General features: G+C 38.2%; 1 protein-coding gene across 7 annotated transcripts in view; it reads right to left on the bottom strand.

The window, feature by feature from the left end:
- NF1 (neurofibromin 1) overlaps nt 1-20175 on the bottom strand; it is a 330198-nt gene that overhangs the window by 20644 nt on the left and 289379 nt on the right. For 4 of the 7 annotated variants that reach the window (XM_070395208.1, XM_070395205.1, XM_070395206.1 and 1 more), the window contains 13 exons: nt 16844-17046; nt 15228-15421; nt 14170-14310; nt 13735-14014; nt 13089-13327; nt 12788-12849; nt 12538-12652; nt 11907-12008; nt 9371-9511; nt 7433-7559; nt 5114-5245; nt 4045-4180; nt 2307-2464 (listed from right to left, as the gene is read on the bottom strand). In XM_070395208.1, coding sequence (XP_070251309.1) covers nt 2307-2464; nt 4045-4180; nt 5114-5245; nt 7433-7559; nt 9371-9511; nt 11907-12008; nt 12538-12652; nt 12788-12849; nt 13089-13327; nt 13735-14014; nt 14170-14310; nt 15228-15421; nt 16844-17046 — 2030 coding nt within the window. The remainder of the gene's footprint in view (nt 1-2306; nt 2465-4044; nt 4181-5113; nt 5246-7432; nt 7560-9370; nt 9512-11906; nt 12009-12537; nt 12653-12787; nt 12850-13088; nt 13328-13734; nt 14015-14169; nt 14311-15227; nt 15422-16843; nt 17047-20175) is intronic. The other 3 variants (XM_070395211.1, XM_070395207.1, XM_070395209.1) reach the window with 1 other exon arrangement.

Genomic DNA, 20175 nt, shown 5'->3' with positions numbered 1-20175 from the left:
ACAGCCTTTTAACAATTTAAGAAATTCTGTTGGTGCCAAGAATTAGACAGTAACATATAAAGAATTTCCAAAAGTAGGCAAGTTCAAAGATTGATTTTAATTCTTCAAACTTTGAACAAAAGATCTGCCTGCCTGAAAGTACTAAATAATAGATACATTGCAAGATGCTTCAAAAATAGCTAATAGGCCGAGCAGGAGTGGCTCAGCGGTTGAGCATCAGCCTATGAACCAGGAGGTCACAGTTTGATTCCTGGTCAGGGCACATGCCTGAGGTGTGGGCTTGATCCCAGTGGGGGGTGTGCAGGAGGCATCGCATCAGTGATTCTCTCTCATCATTGATGTTTCTCTCTCTCTCTCTTTCTTCTTCTCAGAAATCAACAAAATAAAAAATATTTTTTAAAAAGCAAATAGTACCATTTCCCACTTGCCTTTGAATTCTCTAATCCTGTATTGCACTGATGTTAAATAGCTTTCTCTTATTTAAAGTAAAGTACTGAAGTTGGATTATTTGGAACTTGCACTAGGTCTTGCAGTAACATATGGAGTAACATGACCAGCTGTATTAATAGAATATACATACTAGACACCACTTCACCTAATACATTTTAATGTTACTTATAAAACTCAATAGCTTTTTAGTAGACATTTAAAATATAAACTTGCTCTAGGTCTTGCCTGTTCTACTTGGGAAATCTATCCCAAACCTGACTCCTCTTCTCCGTTCTCCCACTGTGCCTGCCTTAGCGCAGCCTATACCATGCTTTGTTTGGATTGCTGTATCAATCTCTTAAATGGTCCCCTTGCCAAAAATCTCTCCCTATTTCTCCACATTGTAGCCAAAAAAACCATCATAAAAAAAATTGGTGATGTCCCCTCCCCTACTTAAAGATCCCTGCTGGATACACGGTAAGGCTAAATCTCTTAACATAGCCTACAGTTCCCCACAATATAGTTCCAATCCTTTTCTAGCCTCATTTGCTACCCAACTGCTTTTCTTGACCTGTCTTTATTCAGGCCATTCATTCCCCTTCTCTCGAATGCATTCCGTCCTTGTCTTATGTCTACCTGGCAAGAATATATTAAATCTTCAATACCCAGTTCACACATTACCTCCTTTCTGCAGCTTTTCCTAACTTCCCCAGATCCTCAGATTCCCCTCAACAAGACATTACTTTTGTGATACCTAGGAGGTTGTTAATGGCTGATTATAAGTCTTAGCCACCAAACATGAGCTCTTCAGAGCAGAGACCATAACTTTTTTCATCCAGCACATGAGTTGAATGAAATTAATACTGTATTTTCTCTGAAACCAGTTTTTCATTTATAACTTCTTTGGCATGAAAATTCAGAATTAGAAAACACAAAGTAACCAGGAAACTCCTAGATGATTATTTATGGCAAAGTATAAACAGAAAGGAACTCAAACAAAGGGTAACAGCCCTATGTGACTAGCAACAGGGATTAATATTCATGTTTTCAATTGTTTTTATGGTTTACTGGCAGGTTATCTATTTCACACTATTGTTTGTTCACTGATTTCCTTATGAACACAAATTTTCCCAATACCTAGTCACTTAAAAATATACTTGCATGGATAACTGAAACCCACTGAGCTGTCCTCAGTGTTGGTGACTGAAATAGGGATCCCAATGTATTTCAGTAACAATGTTGTGTGAGAGCCCCATTTGCATCTCCTCTGTGGTGAGGTGGACTCAGTGAGCTCTCATGACCTGCTGTCAGCTGCGGAAAAGGGAAAGGGTCTCACGGCATGTTAGGTGCACTTCTCATTGGCAAATGTCGATGTACCTGAACAATCTTAACTGTTAGATCATATCTTACAGTAATAGAAAAACCTAGTATTAAAAAATCTTACTGTTTTGTTTTTTTAAAGAAAAGATGGCAAATAGTGTTATTATAGCTTCATACCATACTGATGTATCCTGTTCTCTCTCAGATAATTAGGAACTGTATTGTTAAAGGCCCTGCACCTGAGTGAGTAGTTAATGTCTCTCCCACTCCCATTTCCCTGCTGCCTGGCCACGGCAGAACAAAACAAGGCCGGCCACAGTATTTAGTCTAAGAATAAGAAAAATACTGTTTTAAGGTCTCATTTTCACTCCTCATAACTGATATGGCTTACTTGATCCATCAAATGCTCTTATAATTGGCATCAAAAACTTTGCTACATCAAAAAACAGGAAATTTTGATAAACTTGAACAGCTTCAAATAATTCTCCAAGAGTGAAAGTATCTGAGCATTAAAAAAAATAATCCCAAGAGATCTTAGATAATTTAGAGACACTAACCAAGTAACTTCTTCGTGTTGGCCTGAGAAGGCTGCCCCATGTCCAAGCTCATGGATTTCCTGGCCCGGGGACTGGTCTGGCCCACTGTTGGATATGTGGCTGCAAGGTACCCTTCAGAACCTTTGGGGGAGGACCATGGTTGATTCTCCTTCAGTGTCCTGAGAGATTTAAATGATTGAGAAGAATTAATTAGCATGGTGAAGAATACAACCATTGGTTGCCCCTTCCACCTGGCTGTCCTATGATAGCAATCACTTAATTTTAAACTTGTGAATTAAAGGGCTTTAGGGTATAAACTCTTAATGTATCTTCAGAAAGAATCCACTTTCTTGCCATAGTATCTTATACATAGATCAAAGAATGCTCAATAAAATTGTGTTACATTGATTTTTAAATCAGGGAAAATCAAGTCTAAATAGGCAATTGTATTCTTAGTTCAAAAACCAAGAAAATCAACCTAATTTATACTTTGACAGGGGAATATACACAAACTCACTTTCTCCTTTCCAAAATAAAAAGGGTATACCTCAAAGAAATAGAATCATAGGAATTATTGAAGAATAAGACTGTCGAAAACCAAGTATGGCTCGAAAGCTTTTGCATACATTGTTAAAATTTCAGTGGGAAATTATTGGGGGCTTTTAGTGGAAAAGTGGGATGCTGATAAATTGAATGATATAAGCTCTATAAATATAAGATTACTTTCCTATATTCAACATTATCTAAAATTTAGATACTTTCATTTAATTGGAAATATAAAATATCCCTAAATGATATTTTCATGTAATTTCTCTTTTATAGAGAAAAATGTGCTACCTCAAAAACATACAGTGGACATATCTTATTACCTTACTAGAGGCCCAGTGCATGAATTTGTGCACCAGTGGGGTCCCTTGACCTGGCTTGCGGGATCCGGCCGAAACCAGCTCTCCGACATCCCCCAAGGGGTCCCGGATTGCAAGAGGGCGCAGGCCAGGCTGAGGGACCCCAGAGGAGCATGATCAGGTCGGGGAGGGATGCAGGAAGTTGGCTAGCTGGGGAGGGACCGCGGGAGGGCTCCAGGGCGTGTCCAGCCTGTCTGGCTCAGTCCTGATCGGCCGGACCCCAGCAGCAAGCTAACATACTGGTCGGAGCATCTGCCCCCTGGTGGTCAGTGCACATCATAGCGAGAGGTTGAGCGGCCTTAGCATATCATTAGCATATTACACTTTGACTGGTTGAATGGATGACTGGACGACTGGACACTTAGCATATTAGGCTTTTATTATATAAGATAATCTAAATTATGTTATAAAAAACTTTTAAATAACTCTAGTGTGATATAATACAACAAATGTGTTGGCATGTACATTTCTTTTACAAGAAGTTGTTTTCATTAACCAACTTAGTTGTTTTTCATTAACCATGTAATGCTGCTTATATTTCATGCCAGTTTTTTCCTTAGGTCCTTTCCTGTAACCTAATACTTTTTAAGATCACTTATTTTCATTATTCAACTGATTTGTGCTTAAAAGAAGCACGCTAATGTTAACAGTAGCACAATGAGATTAGAAGGATAATTCTTCTACTAACCCACATAAAATACACTGTACATTTATAAAAACGAGTTTTAATTTACAAATTCTTCCTAGATTATCTCTATATTCCCTCCTGGATTTTTCTGCTGCATGCCTCCATTAGCACATTAAATTAAAACCTGAGTATAATTATGTAACTGTGGCAGAAGAAGTCCATTTACCTATAGCTAGGGTCACTGTGATGAATGGGATATGTATCCATAGGAACATTTTCCATTGAAATATCAGTAAGAAGAAGAGACTTCCTATGTTTTAGGCTACAGCGACTTCGAACCTCCTCAGACACTGTGAGTAAAGCTAAGAGGAAAAAGAAGGCAGATTAGAAAATTTAACAAATCAACAGCTGACTTAAAACAGGACACACTTCTTATAACCTCCTGATAGGAATAACAGCTTTTATTGATCAGTAGCCCTAGGGAGTACAGGGTTTAAGGATACAAAACACTGAGGATAGACTTACAGCCCGTTTTTGGAAGCCTGTACATAAACATGAAATAAACTAAGAAACTTAATAAGCATCTTATATTTCAAGTCCTCTAATGAACCTTTGAGCTCAACAAACATAAAAAGTAGACAGAGCAGGTAGTATGGGATCCATTTCTCTGAGATGTAAATGATTCAAACACAAGTTGCCACAAACCGAAGTCTGCTAAACTGGGAACCGTCACTTTCCATCAAATGACTATACGTAAGTGTTAAGTAAGTACTGCTGAGTAGAGAAATCAGGTAAGAGCAAATAAGGTAATGGAATGGTGGGGATGGGCAGACATTTTAGGTAAAACAAATGGCATCAGGAATGAATATTAAAGAGGCAGAAAGGCAATATTAGGAGATGGCAAATATATTTCCTTAAAATAGCCCATCAATCTGGAGAGGTACTGAAAAAATGAGGCCTATAAAATTTAGAGAAAGGAGGACAGAATCAGCAGGCTGCTCAAGGGCCCAGGCTGCTGGGCCAAAGAGTTCCGATTTTATGACAGACAACAGGGAGCCACATGGTATCTTGAAACAAAGATGACAAAAGGAACATATTTTAATGCAAATTCTTTGATAAGAAAATATATTTTTGGCAAAACTTTCAATTTAACCACCACCATGGGATGGGACTGTGAACTCTTCACCCTGCCAAACCACCAGCTGAAGGACTGACCCACAGGTGTCTGCATCTTTTTTGAAGGTCCTTAGATACAGATGTGGTAAGATTAATTTTGTCTATTTTGTGTTTTTTACCTGCTAAGTAAGCCACGCTCTGTGTATTCACCTCAAATTTGTCACAATTCCTATGTTTGTTAACCAGAGTTAGTAGCGTATGCAAAATTCTGACTGTTCTTGCAACAATGGCAGGTGAAGGATGTCTGTACCCTACAAAAAATAAAAACAGACAAGGAGGTAGTTTATTCTTTCCACAGGTATTTGTTGAGTGCTTATTCTGTGACTAGCAACTCTGAAAAGAAAGGAGGCCATTTGGAAATAAAACAAACATTTGTGAGAAGTTAATTATACATAAGGTTAAATACCAAGTTGTGTAGAACAGAATGTTTCTTAGAACTCTAAGGCAATGGTTGCCAACCGGTGGTCCATGAGATCCGAAAGATTGGCGACCACTGCTCTAAGGTACCTCAGGGAGAGGAAATTAGGAAAGATGATTGTGTTTTAGATCTTCCATTCCCTAAAGCAGCAGAGATTTTTAAAAATCCCATGAAACTCACTTTAAGATATCTCATGAAAATACGTTTCTATTGCTTAAAAATTCTGATTTTTTCCCATCATCATTTATCCCCCCTATACCCTCTCCCACTCCACCTCTGCTCCCTTAAAAATTCTCTTTTAACTTAAAGAAAAAGCCTAAATGATAAATGAAGTATATGCTTTCAAAGCCTAAAGAATAGGGTTGATTAAAGGGTAAGCTTTATTTTCAGACAGCGTCTAATCACCAATGCTACGACATTTTAAAATAGGGACTTGTGCACTTAAAATATCTGATATTCTTTTAGAAGTACAGAATAAGCAAGCACTCTATCAGCCCCACTGCAATCCCTCTTCTTGGTATCCTGTAGTAAATGCAGTATTTTTTGAGTACTCCCTATTCTCCTTAGAGATTAAAACTGTCAATATTTTTTGCAGTGGTGAAATCAAATATGGGGTGGGGCAAAAGTAGGTTTAAAAGTAGGTTAAAGTAAGTTCCAGTTGTTCATATGGATAATACCATAATCAATAAATAATAATATAAGAATAAACTCTGTTTTCATATTCACAATTGTAAACCTATTTTTGCCTCACCCTGTATGTACATTTGAAGTTGTGGGTATATGTGTTATATTAGGTAAAAACTACCTCCATGATCCCTCCCTCAAGCTTAAAATCATTTAAGTTGATATAAAACTATTAGAGTAGAGGCCCGGTGCATGAAATTCACTTGAGGAGGGGTGTCCATGGGAGGGGGTGCCTCAGCTTGGCCTGCGCCCTCTTGCAGTCCGGGAGCCCTTGGGGGATGTCCGACTGATGGCTTAGGCCCGCAGGGAGCAGGCCTAAGCTGTCAGTTGGACATCCTTAGTGAGGTCGTGGAGACAGGAGAGGCTCTTGCCACCACTGCTGTGCTCGCCAGCTGTGAGCCTGGCTCAGGGCTTCTGGCTGAGCAGTGCTCACCCTGTGGGAGCGCACTGACCACCAGGGCGCAGCTCCTGCATTGAGAATCTGCCCCCTGGTGGTCAGTGCACATCATAGCGAGCAGTTGAACGGCCTTAGCATATCCTTAGCATATTACGCTTTGATTGGTTGAACGGCCGAACGAGCGACTGGCCACTTAGCATATTAGGTTTTTATTATATAAGATAGACTCAAGCTCTACCATGAGTCTCTACTGTGGCCAAATCCAAACCTGCTTAAAGTCACTGGTTCGTGCCAACTCTTTATTCCAGTCCTTCCTTTTCACTGACTTTGCCTCTGACTCACCATTATATGATGTCCCTATTAACTGCCATCTCTGGCCATGACTGTCCCGTGTTAATTAACCAACGCTAACATGCAGTGAAGTTAGGAGTGGGCAGTAAAGCCAAATTAGGGAGGGATGGCTGATCACTGCTATAGCAATCTAGACATTTGGAGGGGTGAAGGTAGAGTACCAAAAAGGTGATATAATAATGGGGCTGATCAACAATAAATAAGAAACAAGTTGAAGAAAATCTGTGACCAAATCACTAAGATATTATTTTAGTAACATGTTAGAAAATGTTATTTATTTGCAGTCTGTCTTATTTTGATAATCAAAAAGATATATAAGTAGTGTTAACTAATAATACAGGTATTAGAAGGTTTAGTACTTAAGAATTTTATAAAAATCAACTTTTGCTTTATTAAAAAAATCTGGTATTGGATGGGAAATTAGGCTCTATTAAAAACATATATTAAACAGAACATAATTCAATAAAGCAGATAAAATTTGCATTTATAATAAGACACATGAGCCAAATTATTTCAAGCAATCAATTACTTTAAGTACTTTTGAATTCTTGATACCATTTCATAAATATTCTGACACAAGCCCTCTACCTTTTAAAAGGTGTCCAACCAGTGCGAAGTTAAAATTAGAGTTGAAATTGAGTCCAACAAAATGATCCATTTGTTTGCAGTGCCATTCCAGAGGATTCCGAATTGCCATAAATACTTCCTCCGGACTCTATTAAAGATAATAGTGAGATGGTTGATGGGTTCACACAGGAACTTTCCTTTAAGGACTACTTACTGGTTCAACAGCTATAACAAGATAAACAAGCCTTTCAAGCTGAAAGAAATCATTTTCAAGACTACTGAAAACCACAGAACAGTAAGCTACTATAAATTAATTAGTTCAAGAAAGGCAATCATATAAATAATAAGATGATGAAAGATGAAATGCAAACTAAATGACTGTCAGTTTATATCCTTGTGACTTTTTAAAAACTATAATTTTTGTTGCTTTAAATAAGATCACCATTGTATGGGCTTTTTGTGTATCTGGCATTCTGTGTACCATGGTGACAGAAAATTCATGACAAAGATGGGAGTTCACTCACTGCCTACAGTATACAATGCCAGATGCATTATTACGATTATGTTGAAACCTTAGAGCAATCCTATGCAGGAAGGCTATTAGCTCCCTTTTACAGATTTATGCATTTATTCATTCTTTTACTTATCAAAGACTTACTGTGTGGTTTTGATGTGCCAGGCAGAGTTCTAGGTTCTGCAGATAACTAAACAGACAAAAACGACTCACCCTGGTGGACTGTACATTCTAGGGGGGGGAAATGAGGAAACTGAAACTCCAAAACAGTATGCAATGTGCCCAGGGTAATAGTGTTTCCTAAAGTGCAGTTCACTTTAGTCACTGAGGATGCTTGTTTAAAGGTGGAAGGTACTGGATCCCACCTCTGAATCATGGGAAGTGGTTAAACCCCAGGAATTTGCCTTTTTAATTTTTTTTTTTTAAGAACCCCAATGAGCCTGGATGGCGTGGCTTAGTGGTTGAGCATTGACCTATGAACCAGAAGGTCAAGGTTCGATTCCTGGTCAGGGCACAGGCCCGGGTTGCAGGCTCAATCCCCAATAAGGGGTATGCAGGAGGCAGCCAATCAATGCACTGATGTTTCTATCTCTCTGCCTCTCTGAAACCAATAAAAATATATTAAAAAAAAATAAAAAAGATCCCCAGTGGTTTCTTTATGCATAAAGATTTTTGAAAGCAAACAACTGAAGTGTTTAGAGCAGCCGTGGGCAAACTACGGCCCGCGGGCCGGATCCGGCCCATTTGAAATGAATAAAACTAAAAAAAAAAAAAGACCGTACCCTTTTATGTAATGATGTTTACTTTGAATTTATATTAGTTCACACAAACACTCCATCCATGCTTTTGTTCCGGCCCTCCGGTCCAGTTTAAGAACCCATTGTGGCCCTCAAGTAGAAAAGTTTGTCCACCCCTGGTTTAGAGTCATGCTCAGGTCTGTCTAGATTTTGATCTCAAAGAAACAAAAGCATGAGTATATAAAATATATGTAGTGAGGTGTTTAGAGCAGCACTGAACATATGCATCATCTCACATATTCACCCCCGCCTCCCTTTTTGGTGAGAACATTCAACTTCTACACTCTCTTAGCAAATTTCAATTACATGTGAAATGGGGGATGGAGAATGCTAACCTTTACCTTAGGGTTATAAAAATTAGCCTGACATGGTAGCTATTATTACTACTAAGTATTATTTATCCCTATTCTGTTTACTAGTGTTGAGTGAGTACTGTTTTCTATTTCTACTATTTTTATTCAGAAAGTATACAGTAAAGTTTAAATATTTTTAAGGAGTTGGTAAGGAACTGTGCTCGCAATAAGTTACATTATAGAAATTCATTTTTAAGTTAGGGACCTCTTCTGGTTTTAAAAGGAAAATAATAATAATGAACGAAGGAGTTCTAAATGTGCATAATCTAGGAATCCCAATAGAAGGCTTCCTTACCTTGTCATTGAATATCCGGAGACTGTCTAAGGTGTGCAGGTTTTGTTCAAGAAGTGCGGTGCCTGCTGAATACAAGTTGACCTCATCGAGCTGCAGCACGGCCACAGCTACCCAAAAGAGGGCTTTGTGCAGAGGGGAGTCCTGGCCAAGGAGACACGTTCAGGTTAGTAACATGAACCACAAAACAGTCTCATTCAACACACTTCAGTACAAGAACAAAGCATGTTATCCCCAAATCATATGGTTCTTTCTTTCATTAGTAAGTGACTCTGGGCATGTTTTTTATTCTGGGGAAGGTAAATATATAAGTAAGCTCTTTATCTATTCTCTGTATGTAACCAGACACTGAGAACCTTAGCATCTCCTTTGATTTCTTCCCACACTCTGGTTCCAAATCCAGTCAACAAGTTTTTAAAAAATATATATTTTTATTGATTTCCGAGAGGAAGGGAGAGGGAGAGAAAGATAGAAACATCAATGATGAGAGAGAATCATTGATTGGCTGCCTCCTGCACACCCCACACTGGGGATCGAACCGGCAAGCTAGGCATGTGCCCTTGACCGGAATCGAACCTGGGACCCTTCAGTCCATAGGCTGACGCTCTATCCACTGAGCCAAACCAGCTAGGGCAACAAGTTTTACTGATTTTTCCAAACTAATCTCTTTTGCATCTGCTTATGGCTAATGGCACTATTCCATGCCAACATTCTTCATCTAAATGTGGATTATTTTTACCTCCAGTTTCTCCATGCTCCCATCTGCTCTGCACTCTACTACCGAATGACCCTTCTAGGTCCTGCTTTTGTCATATTACCTATTTGCTTGAAAACATGGGTACATTTCCAAACTCCTTCCTGAAGAATGCTGAATGTTAGTTTAGTTCTATCTTTACAACCTCCTCTGTCACTATTTTCCTGAACAGTTTCTCCATAACAAATAGAATGGTCTACCTACCATTCCTCCACTGATCCAGCACCTATACAATCCTACTGCTATCACTCCCTTTCTCCACACTAAATCCTACCTATCTCCCTCTTTAACTTTTGTTCAGATTCTACCCTTTCAATTTTCTTGTCACTCTTACCAGTATTAAGAGTCTCTTGATGCTCTGAAATAAAAATATTTATTTTGGGAACCCTTATTTAGCAGTGTGGTATATAGGGCAATACATGTACAGCCTTAGATTAGAATCATGGTTCTTTCTTTTATTAGTATGTGACTCTGGACAAGTTACTTAGCCCCTTTGACTCTCATTTTTACTTGTGAGATGAAGAAGAGAGAAACATCCTATATAATAATCCTACATAATAAAAGGGTAATATGCAAACTGACCCTAACAGCAGAATGACTGGGAATGACTGGTCACTATGACACACACTGACCACCAGGGGGCAGACGCTCAATGTAGGAGCTGCCCCCTGGTGGTTAGTGCACTCCCACAGGGGTAGCTCTGCTCAGCCACAAGCCAGGCTGACGGCAGCCAGCACAGCGGCAGTGGTGGGAGCCTCTCCCACCTCCTCAGCAGCGCTAAGGATGTCCGACTGCAGCTTAAGCTTGCTCCCTGCTGGTAAGTGGACATCCCACGAGGGATCCCGGGCTGCCAGAGGGATGTTTGACTGCCAGCTTAGGCCCAATCCCCTGGGGAGTGAGCCTAAGCCAGCAGGTGGTCATCCCCCGAGGGGTCCCAGACTGCGAGAGGGCACAGGCCGGGCTGAGGGACCTCCCCCGCTCCTGCCCCAAGTGCACAAATTTTTGTGCACCGGCCCTCTAGTCTTACATAATTTAGGACTAGAATGCTTATGTAAGTCAAGACCAGGAGCATATAAGTATTTTTCTGTAATCTATTTCAAGTCTAGCATATGTTGGTACTCAAGTCACAAAATTCTACAAAACTTTAGAGTTGGAAGATAAACTATGCCATTATCTAGTCTAGTTTACTTATTTTACCAATGTGCAAACATGATGGCCAGATATGTTAAATGACTTGGTTGAGATCACAAAGCTGAGATGAGCTCAGACCATCCTAAAACAGTGGCCACTCCATTTTATTCCTTTTAAATACCATCTTCTTGATAATCAGGTATACTTCACTCAGCTTTACATTTCTCCACAATAATAACCACAAACTAACATACTATGTATTTTACTTACTTTGTTTATCTATCCACTCTACTCCCACTCATCCTAGAATGTAAGTTCCATGAGGGCAGGGAACTTTATTGGCTTTGTTCAGTATTATGTCTCTAGCACCTAAAACAGTACTTGGCATATAGCAGATACTTTATCAATACTTATTAGATAAAACAATTAAGAATATATACCTATTTTTCCTTTAGCACTGATGAGACAAAACACAAGCATTTGAGAACATAATCTTCATACTTATTCTTCCTCTAATGTAAGTATTTCAAATAACTACTTTAACTATAACTTTTTCTTTATAACTACATTTCCCAACCCACCTATTTTTGTGAACTATTTGAAAGAAAAGATTTAACACCAGTACCCAAAATGAATGCACTCATTTTCTATTACCTTATTAAGAAGTGGTTGTAATTTGGTTAGTGCTATTACTGTAGCTTCTATCAGAACTTGACTGTTGTAAGTATCAGGTCCTTTTAAGCAACTCTCAAGTGCCTTTTAGGGAAACAGAATTCTTTATTTTACTTTCATTAAAATAAAACATTAACTCTTAAACCGAATCTCAGAATCAGTTCAAGAACAATTTCTTATTTAATAAATGACAGATTATTCCCAATGCTATAGTGATCTAGGTAAGCTTAATGCACATTTGACTTTTATTTTTTAATATTTCTATATTATATTCTAATATTAAGAAATCAGACATCATTATAATTATTACAACTTAAATAATTTTATATAAGACTGCAGTTTTACCATATAAAGTCTTTGAAAACTGATAAAATATTAAGAGTATCTTCTTAGCAAAAGAGACAATACTTATTTTCTTTTTAAGACATCTTTTTTTGGAGAAGGTTTCTTCATTTTAAAGAATTACAATGAAGAAAATAAAACTCATTGTTTAAAGATTCAATAAGCAACATACAACACATCTTATTAAATTCAAATGTAATGTCCTTTAGAAAAATGCAAGATTTGCTTTACAACTTGGGAACCACCAATACTGAGGAGGGGGGAGAGGTACCTTGCTGAGAATTCGGATAATCTGCTTTATCTGCCCATGAGCCACTCGTTTGCTGATGCAGCCAAAGACAACAAGAGCCCTTGGTTGAAGGGATGGATTATACTGAAATGCAAATCTGCAATTAAAAAATCCGAAGAGCTAATGAAAACTTTTATTTTTATACACAATAAATAATTAAAATATTGATTATGAAGTATTAGCTATCTTTTTGAAAATACACACACTTTTACAACTTATATTTGAGACACACCTTTGAGCTAGTTCTGTCCACTGGTCCAGCCACTTGCATGTTGGAATATCTCTCATACATGCCTAAAAGAAAGGATACTCTGAATATATTTATGCTCATAACTGTTTTTAGGAACATTTAGATGACGTTTATTGTAATGTCATCAAATAAATAATATATATGTTACCAATAAACATATTTCATAAAAGCGTTTTTATTTAAGTAGTAAGTGCAAAGCAAAAGAAACCATATTTCTTCTATATAGTACGAGTGGGTTAAAAAAGGGACCTAACTCAGTTCCTTATCATTTTGGCTTATATACCTCCATGATCTCCAACAATGCCTCTGTGACTGTTTCCAAGGATGTCAAAGCAAAAGTCTCCCTCTCGTAGGAGCCAGGAGAGAATGACCTGTCCCGGTAACTGGAGCGGAAGGCGATGACAGCGGCAGACTTGACTTTGCTGATGCCAAACAGCAAGTAAAATTTAGGCAATGAGAACTCTGTCAAACTAAGTCTCAAAACTTGCTTGGTCTCTTCTGTAAAAGGAAAAATAAATAAGACTTTAAAGATACTAAGTTTTAAATTTCAAATGCCATGTTTCATTTTGAATTTAGAAAATCTGAATATCATGTCAAAATTACATAACCATGCTCCCTAAACCAACCCTCTAGAAACATTATCTTAATTCTCATTGGCTTTAGCGCCAGCAATGCAACACTGTCAACTGGTGCTGAGTCTTTAGCTTGTGTGGCAGCTACAAGAGTCTACATGGCAAATAAGCAGAGAAAAATCTTTGCTATAGCTTGATATGGCATGGAATTAATTTAATCTTTGAATGAGCAGCTTAAATTCAGAGTTTTGCGTTAAGGCACCATAATAAACAATAAGATAGATAATCTATGTCAATCAGGTGGTGTAAAATGGAGACAGGAGCTGGTGAAACACAAATTACCATCCTGGAACTTACCACTAAAATGAAGCTGTGTACAGGTACATAGAGAGTGAATGATATTAATGACCAATCCATGTGTGGAAGCTCTAAGGGAGAGTGGCCCTGTGGCCACTAAGAAAGTAACCACGTGGAAGAGGTAAGGGAGATGAGCTGCTACGTCCAGAGAGTTGTTGAAGGACAGCATCAGCATGTAGCGTGCTAGAATAGCAATATCGTCCCACATAAGATGTTGTTCTAAAGTAGGAGTTGGAGATAAGCATGTCTTATCAATTATTTTGCACATCCTTCCAATAACCTGTAAGGAAGCAGAATTTTAAAAACAGAGGCTAAAAAAAAGTTTTATCACTAAACACTTTCAGTTTAACTAGTTACAAACAAACAAAACATTTTGATGACAAAAAGAGATACATTATGCCATATGTATTACCAAAGGAAAGGAAAAGTGATTACCTTGCTTGAAACCAATTTCACGTTTCCAGAAGCCAGAGCTACAGCAGTATCTGCCATGACCTCAGCTTTTATTGATCCCAAGCCACCTGTTGCACTGGTTTTGATGAAACTGTCCAGTACAACATCAAGGAGATCTGTAATCTAGTGGAAGAGGGGAAAAATAATTTTTTAGCCATGCTACCATCTTAATTTTTAATTTAAAAATACTTCAAAAAATACTTCAAAGAGCAGCCTCAACATGAAAATTCCCTTTTATCAGAGGCCTCCAAAACATTAGGTTTTATATAGAGATCTGTCAGTAAGTGTACTTTATCATAAAATACCCAGAAAAGGATGAAGATATTCACTTCATTCCTTCAGAAATTAAGAAACTAGAATTCAAAAATTTTAAATCTCTCTATATTATTATTACTTGCAAAGCATCTGTGTTCTCTTCTAAGATAATGTATGATCAATATAAAATGTAATTATTTTAAAATATAGGAAGTGATATCAAGCACAGGGATGTTCTACAGGGCTACAGAACTGGTTCCAAGGTCACTTAAAATTATTCAGAGGATTCACAGCATTGTTTGAATAAGGGTATAGCTTCCCTAAGTGATTCCTTTGAAGAAATTACATGCATAATTCTTGACCGATAAAAAATAAAATGTTACATTATATTCTGTATTCTAATACTGGTGCTCTATGCTAGAACTATAAATAAAAGCAGTTGTCCCATCATCAAGAAACATTCACTGACACCAATGGTATGTAAGCTAATAGAGTATATCATAAAGCACTATTTACTAGCAGCAACATTTTTATAGTTAAATTGAATAGAATTATGCCATGGAGAAGACTGCTAAAAGAACTTTTTTTTCTTTGGCTCTGAGACACACATCAGACATTTATAGTTTTGAACCAGAACAAGAAGTTAGTTGGTATCTGTATGCTTTTTGATAGAAGGGACTGTTTTTTCTACAGCTATACCTAGAACAGTGCTTTGCATAAATTGGGTACCAAATATTTGCACAAAGAAGGTAGGTACCAGATAAATGCTTAAGCAAACTCAATACCTGCCCAAGGCTCCCCCATATTTTTGCTTGAATAGATGGGTACATCTGTTTCTCATTTATGGTCATTGTTATCAGCTTATCAAGAATAGCAGTGACTCTTTGTCGTTTGGCATCATCATTGTGCTTACAAAATCGAACAAGATTTGACAGCCATGGAGTCATGTATTCTAAACAAAGGTGTTTCAATTCAATACCTGGGGGGAGAAATATGCTATTAGCATAGATGGTCAATGAAAAGTAAATAAAAAATTATTTTAATTAATAATATTTTAAATTATTTTAAAATACAGGATTTGGGGGTATTAGGGGTAAAAGGTAAAGATAATGTACACGTGTGTGTACAACTCCTCCACAAAAAACTTAAGAAAAAGATGTAAAAATAGTACAAAAATTCCTTTATATACTTCATGTAAAATCCCCCACTTTTTTACTGTGGTAAATATATGCAACATAAAATTTACCATTTTTTAGTGTATACAGTTCAGTGTACACTTATGCAGTAAGTGCATTCACGTTGTTATAAAACCATCATCACCATCCATCTCCAGAATTTTTTCATCTTCCCAAACTGAAATTCTGTACTCATACATTTTTTATGGCTTCATATTATTCCATTACATGGAGATCCAACAATTTAATCAGTCCTTTATTGTTTGTACTTTCAAGTAAAATTTATAAAAATTTAAAATTCAACCTCATTTTTAACCCTCAAATCTCATAGAAATTTAACTGGATTGCCTTGAATTTCTAATAATCTGGGAAGAATTATTCATTCAGGAACACAGTAGGTCTGTTCACTCAAATCTCTTCATATATTAATATTTCTCAATAAAGCTTTACACTTTTCTTGTTTTATCTTACACATTCTCTTTTTAGGCTTACATTCCTAAATTCATTATTATATAAAAAAAATAGTGGCCTGATTTTGATGAATTGTCAAAGCTCTCAATTGTTCAATGCAGAACAATCTAGAAATGTGTTTAAATGCAGAAAAACAGGTCTTATGTGTTATAGAGAAAGGGAAAAAATGTCAGTAAGTAAGCTGTGAGAACAGCAACATTTATACTACTGCAGGATATGAAGATGGACAGATGTGAAGAGTAGATGTTAAATCCATGAGACTTATTGAAGCCACATCAGGAGTTGACCCTGGACCTGAATTATATGCACTGCACTCTCCAGGAACTGTACATGAACAATAAAATCATAGTTCAAAGTCAAGCTGAAGAAAAGAGAAAATATTTCCCTAAATCAAGGAGACAATGTAGATGTTTCACTAATTTGGAATAATCTAAGAAGAGAAATGCTGAAGCTAATTAAACTGAAGCACGTTGAGAAAAATACTTTGTGAGTGGGTTCAGAGGCATGTAAGGTATCAAAACTTTGCCACCTTGATTTATTGCCAGGATTTCAGTGGATCTGTCAGTGTGGTATGCCACAAAGTCCCTTCAGAGTGCCTTCAGTTACAGAGTACCACAGGTGAAAAATTAAAAGAGGTAAAGAGGTAAAAACATAATCAATTAGAGATTTCACTGGTAACTCCTGAAATGAAAGCATTTTCTTTGAATTTTCTTAGAATTATTGTTAACATATTAAAGGAAATGATCATTACTTACTAGATTTGCTAAATCCAGAAATACACTCTTCCAAAAATTCTAAGGTGAGGTGTGGCTCATTGGCTGCCAGCGTCTTACTAATGGAGACAATAAAGAGGGTGTTGTTGGCAGGGATACATAAACCTGATGTCTCTAGTAACTGGCCCTCGATTTTTAAATTAAAGGTACAGGTTAAGGCACACAGAAGATTATAGGCAGCTGACCTAGGAGAAAACACAAATGAATTTGTTTTAAAACTTATTTTTTCTTATAATTCCAAAATTTTTTCATATCATACAACTTGTGATTTTATTACAAAGCATAATCAACTATTTTTAAATTTTATGATCAATTAGAGTTGTTATGATTCTATAGTAAACCAAAATACCCCTTGATCACTCAGGGATTTCTTTTTTAAAGGAATAGTCTTTTTCTTATTTATTTTTATTTTTTAAATTTTAAATCTTTATTGTTTAAAGTATTATATAGGTCCTCCTTTTTCCCCATTAACCTCTTCCAGCTTGTTCCCATCCCCTCCACCCTAAGGCCCTCACCATCCCATTGTCTGTGTCCATAGGTTATACACATATGCATACAAATTCATTGGTTGATCTCTTCCCACCTGCCCCTTCCCCTGCCTTCCCAAAGGGAAATTCTTGACAACCAGAAGAGCACTCTGAGGCTCCTAAGATAAGTGAGGATAAGGCCTTCTTAAAAGACATCTCACTGAGATGTAAAATATGAGTGGTTTATGATTAACAGAAAGAAAGAGTAAGGCATATTGCATATTCAGTGAAGCTGAAACTCAAATTGTGGTTCCTCCTCCTGCTAGATCCAATTATAATGCAGATCATAAGAAGGCAAATGAAATGGCCCCTCATCATATTAAAATGTTAAAACCTTCAATTGGCATCTACTGAATCTCTTCCTGGGTATCCTACAAGTTATACTACAATTTTTTAAAACATAATCAAGTCCCCCTCTATTCTTTCATGAAACCCTTCCACATAACTATTAAAAATAAAAATAAAAAACAAACAAAAAGCTTAATATATATATCCAGATTTCATTAGAACAAAAAATTCCCTTATAAATGTCTGAAAATAGATTTAAACAATTTAGGAGACAGCTCAAAAAACTCAGATTCATTTTTAAATTTTAATTTTTCTCTCCTATAGAGCAAAAGAAATGGTTTGTTTGCTCAGTAATTTTCAGGTTTTCCTTGCCTCTGAACTTTCATCATACTAATATATTTATGCAACAGACACAGAGGGAGGAAAAGCCACTGAAGTTTAAGTCTGCCAGAAGGCATTTTCTCTGGCATGACATGCTCCAGCAAAAAGCAGAAGCTGTCACCGTGCTTTATTTCACAGGAGAAGAATACAGGTTTACCAAGCAAATGATTTTTAGAAGATTGTTAGTTAGCATTCTTGGATGAGGAACTTTACATTAGATATTAAAGGCATACATATAGCTCCATTTTCCCAAAATGAAAATATTAAAATTACTGTTTCTAAGTTTATGTATCTCTTACTAACTCCTAGGAATTCGGAGTTATACCATTTTGACATTGACTACTCTGCATATTTCTTTTTCTTTTTTTAGCATATTTTTATTGATTTCAGAGAGGAAAGGAGAGGGAGAAAGAGATAGAAACATCAATGATGAGAGAGAATCACTGATTGGCTGCCTCCTGCACGCCCCCTACTGGGGTCGAGCCCGTAACCTGGGCATGTGCCCCTGACCGAAATTGAACCCAGGACCCTTCAGTCCACAGGTTGACACTCTATCCACTGAGCCAAACCGGCTAGGGCTATGAAAGGGCCGGTGGGGCACGTGGCCCCGCAGGCATCCGGCAGGGAGGATGACGGGCAGCCATGGCCGAGGCAGCGCCTGACCAGATAGGCGCAGGCCCGCGGACGCCCAGAAGGACCCGGGCCGCCCTCCTTGGCCTCCGAGTCACTTTCGGGCCGAGCAGCGGGCGACCCAAGGGCCAGGCGGGGTGGTGGGCGGCCCGCCTCCCGGTGACGCCCACGGCGGCAGGCCTTGCATGGGAGCCGAGTGGCTGGCTTCCCATCCATTAAGGGACCTCCATTTTGTATGGAACCATGTGCTCAGCGAAGGCTCCTTCCCCCTCGGAAGGAGCCTCTGCTAGCCACACCCACCATTTCTCTGGACTAACCAATGGTAATCAAGGGAAGTGCACGCCATCGCTATGACCACATCCTGTGTAATGGGTCACCAGCTCGCACCTGGCCAATCGGCGGGGGGCACAGCCCCCTCTCCCACCCCTACTCCAACCCTCTATAAAACCCCTGGTTCGAGCAGACTCTCTCTCTCTTTGCCACCTGCTGCTGCGTCAGTAAGGAAGGTAGAGGAGCTAAGCCCGGGCTTAAAATAAAAGACTCTTTGCTTTTGCATCGGACTGGCTGGCTCCCTGGTGGCTTCTTGGGAATCTTGAAATCTGGGCATAACAGGTTACTCTCTGCATATTTCAACAACTATAAAGAACTAAGGTCCTGGCCCTGGCCAGGTAGCTTAGCTGATTAGAGAGTTATCTGGATATGCCAAGGTTGCCGGTTTGATCCCTGGTCAGGGCACATACAAGAAACAACCAATGAATGCATAAATAAGTGGGACAAAAAAGTGATGTTTCTCTCTCTCTCCCTTCCTCTCTCGTTCTAAAGTAAAATAAAAGAAACTGGGGGTCCCTCAACGTGGGGGTAGGTGTCAGACTTCTCTGAGAGAATAAGAGCAAAGAATACACAAAATCTTGTGTATAATTTCTGAGAGTTCATGAACCCCATGAGACCCACCCATGTAAAAAAATCTTGATATTTTCCCCTTTTAAATAGGGAGATCTGGAATCCTAAAAGGTCCACTTATTAAACCTGGGCTATGTTATACCCTAGGGAAGGTTTTCTGAAGCTAAGAATTTATATATGTAAAAACCTTGACAGTCTCAAGGTACTTTGGAGAAAAAATTATCCTAACATGAAATTGAGACTGGAAAAGAGGAAGAAGTACAAAGAGACACACAGGGGTGGAGGGATAGGAGGGTGGGGAAGTTGGGAGGAAATATTTACTAAGCACAAAGTATTTGCTAGGGGCTATACCAGCCGTGGGCAAACTACGGCCTGCTGGCCGGATCCAGCCCGTTTGAAATGAATAAAACTAAAAAAAAAAAAAAGACCGTACCCTTTTATGTAATGAAGTTTACTTTGAATTTATATTAGTTCACACAAACACTTCATTCATGCTTTTGTTCCGGCCCTTCGGTCCAGTTTAAGAACCCATTGTGGCCCTCGAGTCAAAAAGTTTGCCCACCCCTGGGCTATACTATACTACGTGAC

Source organism: Myotis yumanensis, unplaced genomic scaffold (genome assembly GCF_028538775.1).
Source record: "Myotis yumanensis isolate MYYU_CA2020_CCGP unplaced genomic scaffold, mMyoYum1.0.hap1 SCAF_16, whole genome shotgun sequence".
In the NCBI taxonomy this organism is placed as follows: Eukaryota; Metazoa; Chordata; class Mammalia; order Chiroptera; family Vespertilionidae; genus Myotis; species Myotis yumanensis.
This window is presented reverse-complemented; position numbering and strand designations above follow the sequence as displayed.